Consider the following 24,411-nt stretch of genomic DNA (forward strand, 5'->3'; position numbering starts at 1 on the left):
CTGTGCCAGGTCTTAGTTGCAGCACTCCAAATATTTTCACTTGCAGCATGCTGAATGTTTTTACTTGCAGCTTGCAGGATTGTTAGTGTTGCATTCAGGAGCTAGTTCTCTGACCAGAGATCAAACCCAGGGCCCCTGCATTGGTAGTGAGGTGTCTTAGCCTATGGGCCACCAGGGAAGTCCTCAGTTTGCCTTTGAAAAGGCTTTCCTGGGGAATTTTCCTGTTGGTCTAGTGGTTAGGACTCCACGCTTGCACTGCTGAGGGCCAGGGTTCAATCCTTGATCTGGAAACTAAGATCTGGCAAGCTGAATGGTGTTGGGTGCAGTGGGGTGGGGTGGGGGGGTTGAGGGGAGTAGGAGTAGGGGCTTCCCTGAAACCCTTTGGGGAGCTCAGGTTTTGAGGGAGGACATGAGCCACCCGGTCTCCAAGCTTGGCTCTGCAATAGGCTTTTCTCTGATGTAAACTCTGAAGTTGATGTTTATCTGGCCTCACCATGCAGCAGGTACACAAACTTGCCATCAGCAACAATGCAAGCTCTCTGTTAACAACTCTGTTCTCTGTTAAACAGAGAAACTGGATCCTCTGCTTATAAGCCTTCCTTGCTGCTAGAATAAAGCATGTGTCCTTCACTGGCCCATAGGTATGGTATTACCCTTTTCAACCTCTTTGGTCTCGGCTGTCATTCTTTGGGCACTGTCATCTGTACTTATAGGCACCTATCTGTCTCCTTCAATGTATTTAGCATAACTGTAATTAATTAGTTACTTAATGCCTGTCTCCCCTGATAGACTGCGAATGCAATTTCTGTAAAGGTGGAGTCCGTCTTAATCTTATTTTGTCCCCAAGGACTAGCAGGTAAGCTCTAAAAAAATATTGTGGAAGGAATGGATGAATGAATGATGAACCTACATACTGGCATGATGTGAAGATTTTATTTCTAAACATTTCCATTATTTTCAATCTGGTTTTAATGGGTTTATTTATTGCTCAGTTGCTAAGTTGTGTCTGACTCTTTGCACCCCGTGGACTGCAGCATGCCAGGCTTCCCTGTCCTTCACTGTCTCCTGGAGCTTAAAGATACTTCATCTTTCAAGTGGCGATTTTTACCTCCCAAGTCTGGGCAAGCCAATGTCTAGGATGGAGTTCACTGAGTAGTTACTGAATGCCTTGATTCAACAAGTATTTTCTGAGAGTCCCCTGTATGCCAGGCAGTATTCCAGGAATCAGGAATACAATGATTGAAAGAGATTTTTTTAATGTCTTTATTTATTTTTGGTTGCACTTGGTCTTTGTTGCTGTGAGAAGGCTTTCTCTAGTTGCAGCAAGCGGGGGCTTCTCTTGTGGAGCACAGGCTCCAGGCACAGGGGCTTCAGTAGTTGCAGCTCTCGGGCTTTGTAGTTGTGGAGCATGGGTGTAGTTGTTCTGGGGCATGTGGAATCTTCCTGGACCAGGGATCAAACCCGTGTCCCCTGCAGTGGTGGGTAGATTCTTATCCCCTGTACCACCAGGAAGACCTTAAAAGAGATTAAGCCTCTGCATTTGTGGATCTTAACGTTCTTTAGGAATGGGATAGTAACAAGTGGCTCTATAATATATTTGTTTTAGATATCATAAAAGAAAGTAAATTATGAATGAATTCATGCCTCAGGCTGTAAATTTGAAATCTTTGTTCTAAAACATTGGAAATATCTATTCAGTGATAACTAGCTGGAAATAGAAGAAAATTAAGCGAGACCAACTTACTACTACCGACAGTTTACTAATAGTTAAGACCCTGACGAAGACGTTTCCAAGCATTTCTGTTGCTTAAAGGACTTTTCTTAGATGTTTGAGCATCTCTAGAAATTCACATTTGACCATCAGCTAGTCATCACTGGAGAAGCATTGGGCATGAAGTCTTAGAAAATGTGAAGCAGATATTTTAACATTGATGCAGCCATAAGAAAAAAAAATTTACTAGCATTGTATTTAATCTTTTTTAAAAATATTTATTTATTTATTTATTTTGACTATGCTGGGTCTTGGTTTCAGCACTTGAGATCTTCAGTTGCAGCATATGAACTCTTTAATTGCAGCATGTGGGGTCTAGTTCCCTGATCAGGGCTCCAACCTGGGTCCCCTGCGTTGGGAGCATGGAGTTTTAGCCACTGGACCACCAGGGACATCCCTTTACTAAGATTTCAAACTATGATTTAATGTATGTTTAAGGAGTTCTTTTTGTTTAAGAAGTTCTAAGTAGGATTTTAGAGTATATTGAAATTTTAGGTGACATTGTAAAAAGGTGAAATAGAATAAAATGGTAATTTTACCTTTCATGTGTCTCAGATTTATATTTTATGAAAGAATTCAGCCTTCTCTAACATTTGTTGTTATTGTTCAGTTGCTAAGTCATGTCCGACTCTTTCGTTGTATACCCCAAAAGAAAAATGAACAATGACATTAACAGACAATATAAAAAAAGAAAAACGTGTGCAGACGATGATACACATAAAAAAGTGTCAACATTACTAGTGATTAAAAAGTGCAAAAATCAAGTGAGATTTTTGCCTGTCAAATTAAGTGTGGGTTTTTTTTTTTTTTTGCTAATAATGTTAATCTGCTGTTACTTAGAGTAGAAGAAATACTCTCATGCATTACTGGTTGAATTTCAAATTGTTATGACACCGGGATTGGGAAGGGGAACACATGTAAATCCATGGCTGATTCATGTCAATGTATGGCAAAAACCACTACAATATTGTAAAGTAATTAGCCTCCAACGAATAAAAATAAATGGAAAAAAATTGTTATGACACCTTTTATAGATTTCAGTTACATTCAACGGAGTGCAGTTTGCAATTCAGTAATAACAATAGGAAAACCTAAAATATACATATCTTTTGTCCCCAAAATTCTGCTCTCAGAAATTTAAACTAAAAAAATCATTAAGTTAAAGGTTTAACTATAAGAACATCATATCAACATTGTTTATAATGAAATATTTTAAACGATTTACATATTTGATAATATAATGAAAAATTGGCCATGCCCTGGGTCGAAATACACCTTTCCAAACAATGGTGTAGATAACCTACTTATTGACATGAAGAGATGATATGTTGACTCAAAAAGATATCTAAGAAAATACCATGTATATTATAAACCTATTTTTTTAAGGAAAAGTATATGAATATATGGGCTTCCCTGGTGGCTCAGTGGTAAAAAACCCACTTGCCTATGCAGGAGACGTAAGAGATGTGGGTTCGATTCCTGGCTTATGCAGATCCCCTGGAGAAGGAGATGGCAACCCACTCCAGGATTCTTGCCTGGGAAATCCCATGGACAGAGGAGCCTGGTGGTCTACAGTCCATGGGGTTGAAAAAGACTTGGACATGACTTAGCAACTAAAAAACAGCAGGAACATATGAATACATGGCAAAGGTTATTAAAAATAATTAAAAGCAGAAACTGCTTAACTGTGGAACGTTGATTTTCTTAATTCGATTTGTCTTCCACACATGTTGTAGAGTCACTTAAAAGGAGAACATTAAATAGTACTTGTGTTGTTGGTGGTGGCTTAGCCACTAAGTTGTGTCCAACTCTTTCAATCTCATGGACTGTAGCCGGCCAGGCTCCTCTGTCCAGGGAATTCTCCAGACAAGAATACAGGATTGGGTTGCCATTTCCTTCTTCAGAGGGTCTTCCCGACCCAGGAATCGAACCCTGGTCTCCTGCATTGAAGGCAGATTCCTTACCGACTGAGCTATGAGGAAAGCCCAAATATTTGTGCTACTTGTTAATTTATAATCTCCTTGCTCCAAATCAATTCTTTTTCCCTGGTTTGCAAAGATGGATCTGGGCCTTTTATAAATACGTCTCCTTTGACAGCTTGGCACACTGTTATGTTACATTTTGTCAGTAGAGGGCGCCAGAGAGACATTACAGAAGGAAAGAGTTTTGCTTCTAGGTTCTTGCTGGTGTCCTCGCTGGTGCGGGGAGCAGCTTCCCCTAGATGTCAGGAAAAACTCATCCTATGTCTCCTCTACTCTCGACACTTAACTGCGGATACAACACGGCTTCGCTTCTACCAGATGTGAGGGTTTCCCACTCACCTAGCGGTTCTGTGACATCAGCTGGGTGTGATGTCCAATAATTTAATTCTGACACTACCTGGCAAGTATCAGATCCCATAGGTTAAGGCCTCAGTCCGCCAAGAGTTCCTCCCACTTCAGACACCAACCCCGAATCCAGGTTGTTTCCCTATGTTCCTGACCAACCGGACATAAATCGGAGTTTCTCACAACCTCCTCCTTGGATCTGATTAATTTGCTAGAGTGACTTACAGAACTCAGAGAAACATTTTACTTGCTAGGTTACTAGTTTATCATAAAAGGATATAATTCAGGAATCAGTTCAGTTCAGTCGCTCAGTTGCATCCGACTCTTTGTGACCCCATAGACTGCACCATGCCAGGTTCCCTGTCCATCACCAATTTCTTGGAGTCTACTCAAATTCATGTCCACCCAGTCAGTGATGTCATCCAACCATCTTATCTTCCATCCCCTTCTCCACCTGCCTTCGGTCTTGCCCAGCATCAGGGTCTTTCCCAATGAGTCAGTTCTTCGCAGTAGGTGAACAAAGGATTGGAGCTTCAGCTTCAGCATCAGTCCTTCCAATGAATATTCAGGACAGATTTCCTTTAGGGTTGGCTGGTTGGCTCTCCCTACTGTCCAAGGGACTCTCAAGAGTCTTCTCCAACACCACAATTCAAAAGCAATAATTCTTCGGTGCTCAGCTTTCTTTATGGTCCAACTCTCACATCCATACATGACTACTAGAAAAAGCCATAGCTTTGAGTAGGCAGACCTTGGTCAGCAAAGTAATGTCTCTGCTTTTTAATATACCATCTAGGTTTGTCATAGCTCAGGAATAGCCAGATGGAAAAGGTGCATAGAGCAGGGTATGTGGGACGGGGCTTGACGCTTCCATGCCCTGGGAAGGGAGGCACTCTTCCCCAGATCGCCACATGTCCACCAACCCAAAAGCTCTCTGAATCCCATCCTCTAGGGATTTTATGGAAGCGTTACATTACAAAGGCACAATTGATTAAATCACTGGTGATTGCTTCAACCTCCAGTCCTCAGCGCCCTCCCTGGAGGTGGGGGCGGGACTAAAACTCCCAACCCTCTAATGTCGCAATTGGTTTCCCCTGGCAACAAGTCCTTTAAAGTCAGTCCAAAAGTTGCTTCATTAACTTAAACTCAGTTGTAGTTGAAAGGGGCTTGTTGCAAATAACTAGACACTCCTCCTTTCAGTTTGAAGACTCAGAAGCTATTTCAGGCACAGAGTACAAAATTGTAGGCCAAATATTATAACAAAGTGATGCTCGCATTGCTCTAATCACTCAGGAAATCCAAGCATTTTAGGTACCCTGTGCCAGAAATGGGACACAGATCAAATAAATATTTCTTATTATAGATCACTATATTGTTTGGACTTCCCTGGAGGTCTGTGATTAAGACTCCGCTCATCCAATGAAGGGGGTGGGGTTCGATCCCTGGTTGGGGAACTAAGATCCCCTATGCTACACAGCCAAATTACATAAATAATTTTTTTTAATGCTTAAGAAAATCACTGTATCACACCCTGGTACTCACTCTGGTGGTTTTTCTGGTGGCTCAGCAGTAAAGAATCTGCCTGCAATGCAGGAGACGTGGGTTCCATCCCTGGGTCAGGAAGATCCTCTGGAGAAGGAAATGGCAACCCATTCCAATATTCTCGCCTAGAAAATCCCATGGACAGAGGAGCATGGCAGTCTACAGTCCATTGGGGTTGCAAAGATTCAGACACGACTGGGCAGCTAAACAACAAACCTCCAATGACGTCCCACAACAGTTTACCCTAGAAGGCAGATCTCCAGCAAATTCCACTGGCTGGCAGGTCCTTAGAGCAGCTGACTTATCTGCCATTCAATGCTTTATTGGGAGGGCTGTGCCCTCCCAGTAAGATCAGGATTTCAGCCCCAGAGGTGTTTTATCTCAGTCCTAGGAGTAATGGCTTGTCCTTATATCTGCTCTTTCTGTATTCTTTAGGGTTCTCTTGTATTCAACCCTTCATCATTTGAATTTACCACTAACAATTCTTTATACAGTCAATAGTCTGTACTATCCAACATAATGATAGTCCACCTCTGACATCCATCCATCCAACAACGTTAAGAGGGTCTGAAAACGATCATATAGAACCAAGCGCTTTCAGATAACTGGTGCCAGTGTCAAGGGAGTAAGAGTTGCCTAGGTCATAGAGACAGAATTCTTTTTATGCATATACAAATTTATTTATTTATGGCTGTTTTGGGTCTTCGTTGCCGCATATGGGCTTTGTCTAGTTGCAGCAAGCAGGGGCAACTCTGCTTTGCAGTACATGGGCTTCTCATTGCAGTGGCTTCTCTTGTTGTGGGGCATAGACTTTAGAAGGCACGGGCTTCAGTAGTTGCAGTGCATGGGGTCAGTAGTTGTGGAGTGCTGGGCTTAGTTGCCCCAAGGCATGTGGAATTTTCCCAGACCAGGTATTGAACCCACGTCCCCTGTATTTGTAGGCAGATTCTTAACCACCGGACCACCAGGGAAATCTGAAACAGATTTCTTAGGCATGGTTTTTCTACATTAGAGCTGACATGCAATGATTTCATGATGGGATTGCTGTATATCATTTCTGCTAACAGGAGAAATTAAGGCTCTGGTTGGAACTAGGCTTGTATCTTCTTCCTTCTAACCTCCTCTCTGGAACTTTTTCAGCTAGAGTACCCGTTCTTTCTCTATGGACATTCATGTAGTGAAATGGAGCAGGACTCTATGATCCTTGACCCCCCACCATGTCTTCTGCCTGCCTTTTGCCTGTGGAAAACTTTAATCAAAGAACAAATTTAATCAAAGAAGTGAGAAATGCTCAAATGAAAACAGTCAAAGGAGACTAAATAATAATAATGTTGTCATTAATTATAGTCAAGAACATTTAGTTCTTTCTCAAGGGCTATAGATAATATTCTGAGCCATATCCTGTGAGCAGTCTTATAGATACCAAAACACCAGGTGGAGAAGTTAAATATGTGATGAGCAGACTGTACCCAGGACGTGAGCTGCACAATTCTGAGAACTGGCTGCAAAGAAATGGGAACAAGTGCACCCCGGAACTGGGGATTAACTGTACCTAAAGCAACTAAGATGATGGTCACTGATGACCAATTGAACATGACTGTTAGAGATGGCTGTGCTGTTTCTGCATATAACCTCCACCCCACCCCCCAAATCTGTCTATGAAAGCTCTCACCCTCTGCTTGTCAGGGTTGTGGGGGGAATCGGCCTTTGGACAGCTGTCCGCCACTCTCCCTCTCCTCCCCCCGCCCACTCCCCTCCCAAACCCCAGTTGCCAGCATCTGAAATAAAACAAAATTTCCTTTCCATCAACCTGGGCTGTTTACTGGCTTTTGAGTGGTCTGCAACCAGACCCCCATGCGTACCTTTCGGTAACAGTAGGGCGTCAGCAGTGTTGGTACCCCCTACCCCCACCTCCATCGTTTCAACCCCACCCACTGAAACCCATCCAAAGAAAAGTAATTTTTAGAAAAGAAAATGATATTAACATTTACACAAAGCATAGCTCTTTTTATTCATCTGTAACCACACTAAACAAAAACCTTGTGTTTACTGGGCATACCCAGCTTCAAATCAAAGCACCCCCCTCCATTCAGATCAAGGCTGGAGAAATTCCATTAAGAAGGAAGGGGTCTGGGGGTACTTCCCTGGTAGTCCAGTGGCTAAGACTGTGATCCCAATGCAGGGGACCTGGGTTCAATCCCTGGTCAGGGAACTAGACCCTACATGCCTCAGCTAAAAGCTCCTGCACAACCCAAGGAAGATCAACGATCCCGTGTGCTGCAACTAAGAACTGTTGCAGCCAAATAAATAAATAAATAAAAATAAATATTAAAGAAAAAAGAATGGACTCTCTGGTGGTCCAATGGTTAAGAATTCACCTGCTAATGTAGGGGACATGGGCTCCATCCCTGATCTGGGGAAATGCCACGTGTCTCTGGCAACTCACCCCTTGAGCCACAACTATTGGAGCCCACCCACCCTAGAGCCCCCTTGCACTGCAACAAAATCACTACAAGGAGAAGCCCTCACATCGCAACTAGAGTGTAGCCCCCGCTCGCCATGGCTGGAGAAAGCCCAAAGCAATGGAGACCCAGTGCAGCCAAAAATAGATAAATAATAATTTTTAAGAATGAAGGGATCTGGACTGAAGGGGTGGGTGGGTGAGAAAATGTTGAAAGAAAGAGGATTAGATGGGAGTTTTTGTTACCAACCTCATTTCAGGTGACAAGGAGTCAGTCTCTGGCTTAGTACCCACACCCTCAGAAACAAAAGATGTCTCAGAGGTGATGTTGAAGGGACTGGAGGAACTTCCATGACCTTTTCTGAAGGTCATGGGTTTTTTTTTTTGAAGCTGATTGCTTCCTTCATTCATTGGAAAACAGACCTGTTGGTCTTGGAGCCTATTCAGCACAGTAAATTTTGTCAGAAATTTCCAGATTAGCTAAAGAAGATAGAAGATTTTAGTCATTGCAGCTCACTTGATGGTTCATATTAAGCCCCCATTCATTTAAATAAAATGAAATAATAATGGTTACAATAAGCTTCCCTGTAATCATCTTAATGTGTGTTTAATGTGATCCTTAGTTGTAAATTGAAGCTCAGTTCCCACATCAGTACTTTACTCCCTGCTGAAAGAACTCCTAACAAAACTCTTTTCCATTTTAACTCAGCACTACATTCCCTGGTTATCCTCCACTGTTCAGGGATATTAACATCCCGTAAACCTGTTAATTCATTATTGCCAGAGGGCTCGGAATCACAGCTTGCACAGATGATGAAACGTCAATGGAATAAATTAATTTATCTCACAGCGTCTCTTCTCCTTTGAAGGCCAGGCAGGTTCTTTAGCATTTTAACCAAATTAGATTGTCTTTAACTGCTGCATTTTTTTTTTATTGCTTTTAAGAAGAGACAAGTATATACCAGTCTACATTAAACCATCTCAACTTTCAAAATATTCATTGCTCTTCCTTTCAACTCCCATTAAGTAAATACGTTGAGCTCCTTCATAAACATCACCATAGATTTTAGAGGATATTTGTTACCAATCCTCAGCCTCGCTGGCTTTCTGTGAGTAGAAAAAGAATTCAGGTATTAAAGTGGTTAGTAGAAAATTGACACATGCAGTGAGCTCCCCAAGAATGTCAGTCCCAATCACTGTATTTTAAAAACACAGGATGTCGGACTTCCCTGCTGGTCCGATGGCTAAGACTCTGCACTCCCAGTGCAGGGGGCCCATGTTCAATCCCTGGTCAGGGAACTGGATCCCACATACCATAACTAAGCACAGTCAAATAAATAAAGAAATATTTTAAAAAACAAAACAGGATGCCCTTGGGAGTTCCCTGGAGGTCCAGTGGTCAGGACTCAGCACTTTCACTTCCCAGGCCCAGGTTCAATCCCTGGGCAGGAAACTAAGATCCCATAAGCCACAGGGTGTGGCCCCCCCAAAAAAAAATTAAAAATAAAGGTACAGGCTGCTCAATTCACTTCAAATTTCAGATGAACAGTTAAAATTTTTTAGTGTAAGCATGCCCAAATACTGCACCAGGGTATACTTACAATAAAAATGATTCATTGTTCATATGAAATTCAAAATTAAATGGGCATCCTGCATTTTACCTGGAAACCCTAATCCCTCCCCTACCCTACTTTTCAGAAAATTTCCCCAATTTTGCTCTATTTTTCTCTCTAACAAATTTGATTAAGGGAATTGTGTAGGAGTCATTAGGATGATTTCCTTTTTTTTCTTAATGAAGATCACAATTTCCTCTAATTTAGGCAGGAATTAGACTTTTTTTTTTTTTTTTAAGAAAAAAATCATTGGGAACACAAATCCATGCCACAAGCCCATAGTTTAGTGCCTGGCCCATAACCGTGCTCAATAAATATTGATCAACTGAATGAATGAATGAAAGATTGCCTGGGTTAACAGCTGGTCCTATCGCAGTTTGTTGAAATATGGGTCCTTTGATTTCAGCTGATGTGATCAACTGTTGTTAGTGATCAAAAGGATTACAGAGAAGTAAGACATGAATAATAGCCCTCCAAAGATGTCCCAGGTATTGCAGTGGTAAATCATCTGCCTGCCGATGCAGGACAAAAGAGACAAGGGTTTGATTCCTGGGCCAGTAAGATCCCCTGGAGTAGGAAATGGCAACCCACTTTGGTATTCTTGCCTGGGAAATCCCATGGACAGAGGAGCCTGGCAGGCTACAGTCCCTAAGTTTGCAGAGTCAGACAGGTAAGATACGTGGAGGTTAAACTGCATTATCCAGGTAGGATGAATGTGATCAGCAGGGTCCTTCTAAGAGGAAGAATAGATGGGTCAGAGTCAGAAAAGACTATGTGATGATAGAATGACAGAAAGAGAGACTGGAAGATGCTACGAAACTGACTTTGAAGACAGAAGAAGGAGACATCCAGGAATGCAGAGGGCCTCTAGAAGCTGGAAAAGGCAGGGAGATGGATTCTCTTCTAGAGCATCTGGAGGGAAGGTGGTCTGTGGGTCCATTTTAGACTTCTGACCTCCAAGCCTCTAAGACAACAGATTTGTGGTAACTTGTCACAGCAACAATAGGAAAAGAATACAAGGGGAATTTAAGTAATAAACAAAGAAAGGTGAATGCCGGGAGCCTGCCAAGTGGAGACAAGTCTGACAGAAGATTTACTTGTAACCAGTAGCAAGGACAAGGAGTGCGAAGGGATGGAGATCAGTACATGAGCAGATTGCAAACGTCAAAGGACACGGAAATTGGCAGAATCCCAAGAACTGAAGAGAACTGGTGGATCGGCTAGGGCTGCCAGAACAAAATACTACAGACTAGGTGGGTTAAACAATTTCTTTTCTCACGGTCCTGGAGGCTGAAGTCCAAGGTCAAAGTGTCAGCTGTCTTAGTTTTTCCTGAAGCCTGTCTCCTTTGCTTGTAGGTGGCCCCCTTCTCACCTGTCCTTACACGACCTTCCCTCTGGGCATGCGCTGCTCTCGTGTCTCTTCCTGTGTCCAGATTTCCCCCTCTTGTTAGGACACCAGTCAGACTGGATTGGGGCCTAGCCCAAGGGCCTCATTTGAACTTAACCACCTCTTTTAAGGTCCTTTCTCCAAAGACAGCCACATTCAGAGGTACTAGGGCTTAGGGCCTCAACATATGAATTTTGTGGGGACACAATTCAGCCCATAAAGTAGGGCTAACAAACTGAGGAACAAACTGTAACAAACTGGTTAATGCCCCTGATGGCGACCAAGGTGCTCTGTGACAATTCAATGCAGTGCAAAGTGATCCAGGATTGAATGCTAGTCCTTGTAAAAGGACGTTAGTGGGGCAATTGGCGGTAATTTGAATAAAGTCTGTAGGCGGGGTATTACATCAGTGCCTGTTTTCTTCTGACAATTGTACTATGGTTATGTAAGATGTCAATACCTGGGGAAGCTTGGGTGAAGAGTATACGGGAACTCTGTACTACTTTTGCAACATTTCAAAAAGCCTGGCATTATTTCAAAATGAAAAGTTAAAAATCAAAAATTAATAATTAACTGAAATAGGGTAAACAGAAGAGAGAAAGAGAGAAAACGAAAATGGAATAGGATGTGACCACGGAGGAAGGAAAAATGGAGAAAAAGAAGAGAAAGTGACTTCCGTGAGGTCAGAGGTTACACCTGCTGTTTGAGTTTCCAATGACCCCCTGCTTCTGGGAACTCAGTGTATGTTTTGGGAGGTAATATTCATTGAAGCACAGCCTCTGAAGAGGATTGAATCCCACCTCACATTCAGGAAAGGCCTCAGAGGTTAATTTCCGACATTGTCTCCAAAGACTGGTACATAGTCAGTGCACTGTATGTGTCGAAACTGTGAAACTCTGGCATGTAAAAACATTTAAAATACACCGCCACCTTGGTAATCCAGTTTTTGGTATGTCCACTTTTCCCCAAGCTTCTCCTTCTTTTTTAAACTTTTTGTTTGTTTGTTTTTGAGGTATAATTCACATGCCACACAATTCACAATTCATTCAATGGTTTTCGTTACCAAGCAATCGTTACCATTACCTAATTACTGGATATTTCATCACGCCACAAGAGAACCCCGCACCCGGTTAGCAGTCACTTCGCACCCCCACCCGCTCAGCGCCATGGCCCAGCCCCTGACTGGTCTACCGTCCGAATGGATTTGCCTGTTCTGGGTGTTTCTTGCAAGGGGATCAAGCATTTGTGGACCCACCGCGCATCAAAAGCTCAGCCCCCAGGATCTCCAGGGGCCACGGGATTGGCCGGCGGGGATTGGGTGTGCGCGGGGCGCCCAATCGCCTTCGAGCATCGGGAGGAGGCAGGTGCAAGTGGCTGGAGGCGGTGCGCGGGCTGCCAGAGCGGAGGGCGGAGGCCCGGGAGCCAGCGACCTGCGTTCGTGGGGCGTCTTGGGAACCGGCATGGTGCGCTGGTGGCAGGCGCTCACGCGCGCCGCCGGGCGTTACCCTTGGCCAGCGAACATACTGCTTTACGCCGGGTTCTTCTCGGGCGGCGACGCGCTGCAGCAGCTGCTGCGGGGCGGCCAGGCCGACTGGCAACATACGCAGCACGTGGCTACCGTGGCCATGACCTTCCACGCGAACTTCAACTACGTGTGGCTGCGCCTGCTGGAGCGCGCGCTGCCTGGGCGCGCGCCGCGCACCATCCTGGCCAAGGTGCTATGCGACCAGGCGCTGGGCGGGCCGGTGTACGTCTCTACCTTCTACACCGGTGAGGAGCCGGGCGGGGACCTGGAGGCGGAGCTGGGGGACCGGGTCGGATCCGGAACTGGGGGGCTGGAGGCAGGGGCTTCCTGGGGCTGGGACGGAGCAGGAGCCTGGGGCTCTGTGAGGAGGGGTCTGGGGCTGGAAACCCTCCCGTGGGGGCCAAGGGTTAGGAGACTGGGAGGGTCGGGGCGAGAGCGGGAGATCGAGGTGTGAGGACCGAGAAGCCTGGGCACCGCGGATTAAGGGGGTTGAGGGGAAAGAAATTGAGGCGCGGTTGCTGGAGACGCCTGGGATTAGGGCTCGAGGGGCTCATTTGGGACACTGGGGTTGCAAATAGTCTAGGGCTGGAAGTTTCAGGGGGCCTGGGGTGTACGTAGGCCCGAACTGGGGGAGGCAGGAATGGAGATCCATTTTTCCCCTGAAAAATAGATGCACGGGAATATCAAGGAGACCCCCAGCTGGTTCCCACAGCCGCTGCGACCCCTATGACAAGGTTGCGGGGTTGGGGGGAGACGGTCCGGGGAGGGTAGGGGCAGGCGGTCCTGCTCCTGGGAAAATTCACGCCTGGGGCTGGGGGCCTCATTTCCACTGGAGGGATAACCCTTTCCAACACGAAAACAAAATGTGAGGGGATTCAGGATGGTCTGGGCAGAGACAGGGGAACCTGAGGTCCCGCCTAAGTGTTCAACTGTTAGTCACTCAGGCGTGTCCGACTCTTTGTGACCCCATGGACTGTAGCCTCCCCAGGCTCCTCTGTCCATGGGATTCTCCAGGCAAGAGTACTGGAGTGGGTTGCCAATTCCTTCTCCAGGGGATCTGCCCGAACGCAGGGATCGAACCCAGGTCTCCTGAATTGCAGGCAGATTCTTTACCATCTGAGCCTCTGGGTCCCACCTGTTTCCCCCCAGAATGTGTGCTTCAGGGCCATTCTCCTACTTTTGTAACAAGGTTTACCTAAAGAGAGTCCCATCCCCACATCAAAACCCACAGAAAATGTGAGAAGTTATGAGACCCCTGTGATGAGAGGATTCTCTACCTGTGAGGGTGCAGGGAGCGCCCCGCGCCCCCCGCCGGAAAGTGCACCGCGGAGCCTGAGGGCCTAACTTTGGGAACCTGCCTTAGCACCCTGACATTCTAAAACAGTGGAGAGAGTTCTGTGGCCTTCATCTTCATAGCATTTTCTATCACCTGCAACGGAGTGAGCAGGGGAGGGGCACCCATCCACTAAGAAAATTCAAGGATCCTGGGCCAGACGTTGGCATTGGGGATCACAGATTCCCCCCGCAAGGGGTCTTGTCAGTGCCTCTTGGTGCTTTCTTCTAAACCGTGTCGAAGTGATCAAGTTACCACTTTGAAGGAACCCACACTGCCCCATGGATCTCATTTTGAGGGCCAGAGTTGCTCACAAATTCCACAGGAATCATGCCTGATACAGTGCCAACCACATGGTTGATAGCGCCTGTGAGGTCAGGGCCTAGAGGACCTGAGACCGGGAGCTGCCTGGTTTATCAGAAGATCTGTGCCTTATCCCAGGGTGTGACATCCAGGCCAGGTTTGTCGAGTTTCCTCGGACCTGTTGCTGCAGTGGCCTTGTCCTATGGTGATGGGGTGAAGGGTGGAGGTGTTGGCTTTTGGGACTCAGATTCCTGTTTAATTCTCAAAAAACCCAGAGGGGCAGGTACCATCATTCCCATGTTACACGTGAGGAAGGGGCTTACCTGGTGGCTCAGACAGTATGGAATCTGCCTGCAATGCAGGAGACCTGGGAAGATCCCCTGGAGAAGGGAATGGCAACCCACTCCAGTACTCTTGCCTGGAGGATACTATGGGCAGAAGAGCCTGGCAGGCTGCAGTCTATGTGGTCACAAAGAGTCGGACACAAATGAGTGACTCACACACACACACACACACATGGAAACTGAGACTCATAGGAGAAAAATGATTTGCCGGAAGCAAACGCAATTCATGGCATTGTCTTCATCTCTCTGGGGAATGTCAGTATGCCTGAAACCAGAAAGATGCTACAGTCATGGGGCTGCTGGGGCGTGTGGGTCAAGCCCTAGGACCCTGAAACAGATTCCTGCCCACACAACTTCTTTTTCTTTTCACATTTCTGGACCCTACTTTCCTTTCCTCCTGTAAAAATGAAGTGGGGATGGTAAGATGGGGTAGGTTGGATGTCTGTTCAAGGCTCTTTAGACTTGGAAATTGCCTGTCTTAGATGATCCTTTGTGCTGGGGATCCCTTGGAAGCTAGAATAGCTGTGATTATGAGATCTGGTTCAGGATCCACACCTGGGTTGCGCTTGGATCACAATCAGCCTCCCCGAGCGCTTTTCCTCCTTTGTAACTTGACCATCCTTAGCCCAGGGTTATGAAAGAAAGCACATAAAGTGCTTAGCCCTTAGTTACTGCTGTGTAAGTGGAGTGCAGTATTACCAATATTGGGCTCAGTTTTCTTGTAAGTCCTGTTCTAAGAATCCCCTGCAATTGACTTAAAAGATTTTATTTCCTCTTCCTCCTAATCAGAGTTGGGGGAGAATTTTTAAAGCATTCTTGGATCTTGTCACTTGTTTGACTCCCTTCCTGATGCACCCAGAGGTGCAGTAAAACCTTGTCTGAAAAAAATAAAATAAAGCACTCATTTTTACACCCTTCCTAAAATAAGAGGCTTTTATTCTTTTCCCCTGACTTCTTTTTCAGGGTTGTTGAACATCAAAGGTTTCCACATGTTTTTAGGAGCACTAAATTGATGTTCTGCTTTCAAATTCCAATTCGAAAGCCTCTTTAGATGGGAAATCTGAAGTTCTAGAACACCCAGGGTCTGGCAGCCTTTCTGTAAAAGCAGGAAATTAATTTTTAAAAAACTTAAGAATTTCAAAAAATCTTTTGAAAGGAGAGGAAAAATGTCACCAGTAGTCCCACTATGATTATATTGAGGTTTTTGTGAATTCTCTTACAGTTTTTTTTTTAAAATAATTCTGCTATAACCTCATACCCTGCTATTGTCACTTCATATTAATCGTCACTTTAAAATGTATCCAGTTTTAGCATGCAGATTGTCTTCTGTTTTCACTGTTGAGTCAGATGGGACATACTGAGTGAGTGATAGCGTGGTCACCGTGCATATTCGAATAGAAAACTTGAACGTGAACTGTTACACAGTATTCTTCCTATTGAATCTTATTAAAATTCTTTTGGTGTGTGTTTTTGCAAATAGGTATGAGTATTCTCCAGGGAAAGGATGACATATTTTTGGACATGAGACAGAAATTCTGGAATACATATAAGGTAAGACAGACTTTTGAAAATACAACCATAATCTTTCTGTATCTTTTTTTTTTTTCCATTTATTTTTATTAGTTGGAGGCTAATTACTTTACATCATTACAGTAGTTTTTGTTATACATTGAAATGAATTAGCCATGGATTTACATGTATTCCCCATCCCAGTCCCCCCTCCCACCTCCCTCTCCACCCAATCCCTCTGGGTCTTCCCAGTGCACCAGGCCCTAGCACTTGTCTCATGTACCCAACCTGGGCTGGTTATCTGTTTCACCCTAGATAATATACATGTTTCAATGCTGTTCTCTTGAAACATCCCACCCTCGCCTTCTCCCAGAGTCCACAAGTCTGTTCTATACATTTGAGTCTCTTTTTCTGTTTTGCATATAGGGTTATCGTTACCATATTTCTAAAGTCCATATATATGTGTTAGTATACTGTAATGGTCTTTATCTTTCTGGCTTACTTCGCTCTGTATAATGGGCTCCAGTTTCATCCATCTCATTAGAACTGATTCAAATGAATTCTTTTTAATGGCTGAGTAATATTCCATGGTGTATATGTACCACAGCTTCGTCATCCATTCGTCTGCTGATGGGCATCTGGGTTGCTTCCATGTCCTGGCTATTATAAACAGTGCTGCGATGAACATTGGGGTGCACGTGTCTCTTTCAGATCTGGTTTCCTCGGTGTGTATGCCCAGAAGTGGGATTGCTGGGTCATATGGCAGTTCTATTTCCAGCTTTTTAAGAAATCTCCACACTGTTTTCCATAGTGGCTGTACTAGTTTGCATTCCCACCAACAGTGTAAGAGGGTTCCCTTTTCTCCACACCCTCTCCAGCATTTATTGCTTGTAGACTTATGGATAGCAGCCATCCTGACTGGCGTGTAATGGTACCTCATTGTGGTTTTGATTTGCATTTCTCTGATTATGAGTGATGTTGAGCATCTTTTCATGTGTTTGTTAGCCATCTGTATGTCTTCCTTGGAGAAATGTCTGTTGAGTTCTTTGGCCCATTTTTTGATTGGGTCATTTATTTTTCTGGAGTTGAGCTGGAGGAGTTGCTTGTATATTTTTGAGATTAATCCTTTGTCTGTTGCTTCATTTGCTATTATTTTCTCCCAATCTGAGGGCTGTCTTTTCACCTTGCTTATAGTTTCCTTTGTTGTGCAAAAGCTTTTAAGTTTCATTAGGTCCCATTTGTTTATTTTTGCTTTTATTTCTGAAATTCTGGGATGTGGGTCATAAAGGATCCTGCTGTGATTTATGTCGGAGAGTGTTTTTCCTATGTTCTCCTCTAGGAGTTTGATAGTTTCTGGTCTTACATTTAGATCTTTAATCCATTTTGAGTTTATTTTTGTGTATGGTGTTAGAAAGTGTTCTAGTTTCATTCTTTTACAGGTGGTTGACCAGTTTTCCCAGCACCACTTGTTAAAGAGATTATCTTTTTTCCATTGTATATCCTTGCCTCCTTTGTCGAAGATAAGTTGACCATAGGTTCGTGGATTTATCTCTGGGCTTTCTATTCTGTTCCATTGATCTATATTTCTGTCTTTGTGCCAGTACCATACTGTCTTCATGACTGTGGCTTTGTAGTAGAGTCTGAAGTCAGGCAGATTGATTCCTCCAGTTCCATTCTTCTTTCTCAGGATTACTTTGGCTATTCGAGGTTTTTTGTATTTCCATACAAATTGTGAAATTATTTGTTCTAGTTCTGTGAAAAATACCGTTGGTAGTTTGATAGGGATTGCATTGAATCTATAGATTGCTTTGGGTAGTATAGCCATTTTGACAATATTGATTCTTCCAATCCATGAACACGGTATATTTCTCCATCTGTTTGTGTCCTCTTTGATTTCTTTCATCAGTGTTTTATAGTTTTCTATGTATAGGTCTTTTGTTTCTTTAGGTAGATATACTCCTAAGTATTTTATTCTTTTTGTTGCGATGGTGAATGGTATTGTTTCCTTAATTTCTCTTTCTGTTTTCTCATTGTTAGTGTATAGGAATGCAAGAGATTTCTGTGTGTTAATTTTATATCCTGCAACTTTACAGTATTCATTGATTAGCTCTAGTAATTTTCTGGTAGAGTCTTTAGGGTTTTCTATGTAGAGGATCATGTCATCTGCAAACAGAGAGAGTTTCACTTCTTCTTTTCCTATCTGGATTCCTTTTACTTCTTTTTCTGCCCTGATTGCTGTGGCCAAAACTTCCAAAACTATGTTGAATAGTAGTGGTGAGAGTGGGCACCCTTGTCTTGTTCCTGATTTCAGGGGAAATGCTTTCAATTTTTCACCATTGAGGGTGATGCTTGCTGTGGGTTTGTCATATATAGCTTTTATTATGTTGAGGTATGTTCCTTCTATTCCTGCTTTCTGGAGAGTTTTAATCATAAATGGGTGTTGAATTTTGTCAAAGGCTTTTTCTGCATCTATTGAGATAATCATATGGTTTTTATCTTTCAATTTGTTAATGTGGTGTATTAATCTTGAAAACAAAATGGAGTTACAAATAAATAGCCTGGAGACAAAGATTGAGAAGATGCAAGAAATGTTTAACAAGGACCTAGAAGAAATAAAAAAAAAATCAATTAAAAATTAATAATGAAATAATTGAGATCAAAAACACTCTGGAGGGAACCATGAGTAGAATAACAGAGACAGAAGATAGGATAAGTGAGTTAGAAGATAAAATGGTGGAAATAAATGAAGCAGAGAGGAAAAAAGAAAAAAGAATAAAAAAAAATGAGGACAACCTCAGGGACCTCTGGGACAATGTGAAGCGCCCCAACATTCGAATCATAGGAGTCCCAGAAGAAGAAGACAAAAAGAAAGGCCATGAGAAGATACTCGAGGAGATAATAGCTGAAAACTTCCCTAAAATGGGGAAGGAAATAGCCAACCAAGTCCAAGAAACCCAGAGAGTCCCAAACAGGATAAACCCAAGGCGAAACACCCCAAGACACATATTAATCAAATTAACAAAGATCAAACACAAAGAACAAATATTAAAAGCAACAAGGGAGAAACAACAAATAACACACAAAGGGATTCCCATAAGGATAACAGCTGATCTATCAATAGAAACCCTTCAGGCCAGAAGGGAATGGCAGGACATACTTAAAGTAATGAAAGAGAATAACCTACAACCTAGATTACTCTACCCAGCAAGGATCTCATTCAGATATGAAGGAGAACTCAAAAGCTTTACAGACAAGCAAAAGCTGAGAGAATTCAGCACCACCAAACCAGCTCTTCAACAAATACTAAAGGATCTTCTCTAGACAGGAAACACAGAAAGGTGGTATAAACGTGAACCCCAAACAACAAAACAAATGGCAACGGGACCATACCTATCAATAATTACCTTAAATGTAAATGGGTTGAATGCCCCAACCAAAAGACAAAGGCTGGCTGAATGGATACAAAAGCAAGACCCCTATATATGCTGTCTACAAGAGACCCACCTCAAAGCAAGGGACACATACAGACTAAAAGTGAAGGGCTGGAAAAAAATATTCCACGCAAACGGAGACCAAAAGAAAGCAGGAGTCGCAATACTCATATCAGATAAAATAGACTTTCAAATTAAGTCTGTGAAAAGAGACAAAGATGGACACTACATAATGATCAAAGGATCAACCCAAGAAGAAGATATGACAATTATAAATATATATGCACCCAACATAGGAGCACCGCAATATGTAAGGCAAACACTAATGAGTATGAAAGAGGAAATTAATAGTAACACAATAATAGTAGGAGACTTTAATACCCCACTCACAACTATGGATAGATCAACTAAACAGAAAATGAACAAAGAAACACAAACTCTAACGGACACAATGGACCAGCTAGACCTAATTGACATCTATAGGACATTTCACCCCAAAACAATCAACTTCACCTTTTTCTCAAGTGCTCACGGAACCTTCTCCAGAATAGATCACATCCTGGGCCATAAATCTAGTCTTGGTAAATTCAAAAAGATTGAAATCATTCCAGTCATCTTTTCTGACCACAGTGCAGTAAGATTAGATCTCAGTTACAGGAAAAAAATTATTAAAAATTCAAACATATGGAGGCTAAACAACACGCTTCTGAATAACCAACAAATCATAGAAGAAATCAAAAAAGAAATCAAAATATGCATAGAAATGAATGAAAATGAAAACACAACAACCCAAAACCTATGGGACACTGTAAAAGCAGTGCTAAGGGGAAGATTCATAGCATTACAGGCCTACCTCAAGAAACGAGAAAAAAGTCAAATAAATAACCTAACTCTCCACCTAAAGCAACTAGAGAAGGAAGAAATGAAGAACCCCAGGGTTAATAGAAGGAAAGAAATCTTAAAAATTAGGGCAGAAATAAATGCAAAAGAAACTAAAGAGATCATAGCAAAAATTAACAAAGCTAAAAGCTGGTTTTTTGAAAAAATAAACAAAATTGACAAACCATTAGCAAGACTCATTAAGAAACAAAGGGAGAAGAACCAAATTAACAAAATTAGAAATGAAAATGGAGAGATCACAACAGACAACCCTGAAATACAAAGGATCATAAGAGACTACTACCAGCAGCTCTATGCCAATAAAATGGACAACTTGGAAGAAATGGACAAGTTCTTAGAGAAGTATAACTTTCCAAAACTGAACCAGGAAGAAATAGAAGATCTTAACAAAACGATCACAAGCAAGGAAATCGAAACTGTAATCAGAAATCTTCCAGCAAACAAAAGCCCAGGACCAGATGGCTTCACAGCTGAATTCTACCAAAAATTTAGAGAAGAGCTAACACCTATCTTACTCAAACTCTTCCAGAAAATTGCAGAAGAAGGTAAACTTCCAAACTCATTCTATGAGGCCACCATCACCCTAATTCCAAAACCAGACAAAGATGCCACAAAAAAAGAAAACTACAGGCCAATATCACTGATGAACATAGATGCAAAAATCCTTAACAAAATTCTAGCAAACAGAATCCAACAACATATTAAAAAAATCATTCATCATGACCAAGTGGGCTTTATCCCAGGAATGCAAGGATTCTTTAATATCTTTCTGTATCTTTTTTTAAAAAATATTTATTTGGCTGTGTTGTGCCTTAGTTTCCGCACTCGGGATCTTTCATTGTGGTGTGCAGGCTTAGTTGCCTCGAGGCATGTGAGATTTTAGTTCCCCATTAGGGACAGAAACTTCATCCCTGAACTGGAAGGCAGATTCGTGGAAGTCCTTTTTTGTATCTTTTTAACATAAAGTACATTTAAATAAAAATGGGGAATATATGTAAATACATGGCTGATTCATGTCAATGTATGACAAAAACCACTACAATATTGTAAAGTAATTAGCCTCCAACTAATAAAAATAAATGAAAAAAAAATTCTTAAATTAAGGTTCCAGATGGTTGACACAAGGGCACAATGTTTTGATGAATTTTAGATTTGTTTTAATGGTTGAAGGAGAGGCTTTAAGAATGTCTATATGTGTCTCTGAATTTTATTCAGTGTTCACAATGATTTCTGACGTTCTTATATTTATTCTTGTTGGTGATTACAGTGATTTTTGGAGTCAAAGAGGTTATTGCAAAATAGGAATAGTAAAATGTGAGTGGCTTAATGGAATCATTGCCACATTTAGAGCCGATGTTTCCAGGTATACATTCTGCTGAGTCCCTGTGAAAGGAATCTTCTTAACTTCACAATGGTATTTACAGAAAAGGAAAATGTTTCTCAGGGTTATTCCAGGGCTTGAAACAAGCACCTCTTGTACTGTATACTCAGTTGTTTAATCGCTAAGTCATGTCTGACTCTTTTGCCACTCCGTGGACTGTAGCCCGCCGGCCTCCTCTGTCCATGGCATTTCCCAGGCAAGAATACTGGAGTGGGTTGCCCTTTCCTTCTCCAGGGAATCTTCCCAACTCAGGGATCGAAACTGTGGCTCCTGAATTGGAAGGCGGATTCTTTACCACTGTTACCTGGGAAACCCGAACCAACAGGTTAAATAAAGCCTGTTAAAATAAATTCATCTTGAAAGCTAAACTTATTCTCTAGCATGAAGTAGCTAGAATACATTATTAGCAAATCACCATGAAGTGGGTTTGGTCTGTGGTTTCAAAAATTCACTGATGATCCTGTGTTTTATCGGTATTTCCCTGAATCATTTGTGTGAGCAAACAGAAAAACTGCAATATATAAATATATGTTGTTAACAATGATTTGAAAGCAGTTGTCTTCCAGAATTGGTCCTCATTCAGGTAGACTTTTCTATAGTCTAGATCTATGACTATAACGAATAAAAGTCTTTATTCCTGTGCCTAACAACTTTCTGTACAACTTCCCACCCTCTTCCACTTGAGAGACTGTAAGTAGTCTAATTTAATCTGCTTAGTCTGAAATATACTACCACCTCCACAATCTTCCTGCCTGGTGTTTCTTTTTTAAACAATTGTTTCATCTTTGCTTTTATTTATTTATTTATTTTGTTGTCTGGTGGCTGTTTTTTTTTTAATACTTTATAGAACAAACTTGGAGAAGGAAATGTCAACCCACTGCAGTACTCTTGCCTGGAAAATTCCATGGATGCGGGAGCCTGGTAGGCTACAGTCCCTGGGGTCGCACAGAGTCGGACATGACTGAGCGACTTCACTTTCTTTCTTTCTTTAGCTCCTTTTGGAGAAGAAAATGGCAACCCACTCCAGTGTTCTTGCCTGGAGAATCCCATGGACAGAGGGGCCTGGTGGGCTTCAGTCTAGGGGGTTGCAAAGTGTCGGACATGACTAAGCAACTAGTACTCACACACATAGAACAAGCTGTGTGATCACTTTGTGCAATTTAAAAGCATCCTAATAAAGTTTTTCTTTATTCCAGAGTGGTCTGATGTACTGGCCTTTTGTACAGGTGAGTTTCAAACTCCTAAGAATGCTAGTTCGTGGGTTTGGTTTACACGGAGCGCTCACAGATGTGTTCTGTCTGTTACAGCTGACCAACTTCAGCCTCATTGCCATTCGCTGGCGAACAGCTTACACTGGACTCTGTAGTCTTCTGTGGGCCACCTTCCTCTGCTTTTCACAACAGGATGGTGATGGCACCTTCAAGTCAGCTTTTGTTTTCCGTCGCACAAAGGGGACAAATGAAGTTGAAAAGCCCCCAGAGAAATGACAAGTCAAGAACTCCCTGAAAGGGACTAGTTTTTTCCCCTTAAACACAGTGAATTGCCTGCAGATAAAATACTCTGCTTACCAGTTACCTTCTCCCTTTTGAAGATTTACTTTCCTATAGACCTGACTGCTTTTTAATTAGCAATTAAACTAACTTTCAATTTTTAACTTTTAACTTTTTAACTTTCAATTTTATCCAAATATGCTTTTTTTCCCCATACTAATCTGAAAGTATTAATTCTATATCTTCACTTCTCTAATGGTGGTGGTGCTCAGTTGTGTCCGGCTCTTTGCGACCCCATGGACTGTAGCCTGCCAGGCTCCTCTCTCCGTGGAAGCTTCCAGGCAAGAATTCTGGAGTGGGTTGCCATTTCCTATTCCGTTTTGACTCCTCTACTACTTGGTTAATATCAATGATAGTGGCAAAGTGGCATTTTATAATCATTACTATTTCTGGTCTAATATTTCATTGCCAGTTGATGTAGAAAACCCCCATTTTGATGGTATACATCTCTTTTAAAAATCTCAGGTTGTCTCCTAAACACTTTTGGATCAGATTATTTTTTATACCAAAAATAGTCCTGACAGTAAATTTTTGTTTACACCAAATTCAATCAGAAAGTTTGAATAAACAGGTTCCCCACCCCAAAATATTGTAGAATAATTTATTGTTATGCTAATATTAAATCTCTGCAAGTACATTTTATATATTAAAAAATAGTGTATGATCAGTGGTCCTGAATAGAGTATATTTTACTGATGTTTTCTATTTTTATAGTTTTCAAGGTTTTGGGGTTTTTTTGGTTAATGTTTTTTAGATTTTAGCATATTCACTTGGTTAAATATCCCATTTCCTAGATATATGAAATGTACAAAATAATTGACTTTAAAAAGAAATATATTGAATGAAGTTTCTAAAAAAAAATTAGCAAGTTTTCTTCTGGAAGAAAGAACTCAATTCCATAAAGTTTCAGGGAAAATACTTATCCTGAAATTCACACTGATGATATATATTTTTAAAATTGCTGCTTTAATGTAAGTCTTTATGGGTAATTTTTAAGGTTGACATGAGAAACTCAATCCAGTTTTTCATTTCTATCT

General features: G+C 42.2%; 1 protein-coding gene across 1 annotated transcript; it reads left to right on the forward strand.

Moving 5' to 3' along the window:
• The first annotated feature begins 12,479 nt into the window (after positions 1-12,479).
• Positions 12,480-24,052, forward strand: MPV17L (MPV17 mitochondrial inner membrane protein like). The gene is made up of 4 exons (XM_020872222.2): positions 12,480-12,868; positions 16,084-16,154; positions 23,021-23,050; positions 23,132-24,052. The coding sequence occupies exons 1-4, from the start codon at positions 12,559-12,561 to the stop codon at positions 23,309-23,311; spliced, it is 591 nt and encodes a 196-aa protein (XP_020727881.1). The 5' UTR covers positions 12,480-12,558; the 3' UTR covers positions 23,312-24,052.
• The last annotated feature ends 359 nt before the right edge of the window (positions 24,053-24,411 follow it).

The sequence above is a fragment of the Odocoileus virginianus genome, chromosome 33 (genome assembly GCF_023699985.2).
Source record: "Odocoileus virginianus isolate 20LAN1187 ecotype Illinois chromosome 33, Ovbor_1.2, whole genome shotgun sequence".
NCBI classification, from domain to species: Eukaryota; Metazoa; Chordata; class Mammalia; order Artiodactyla; family Cervidae; genus Odocoileus; species Odocoileus virginianus.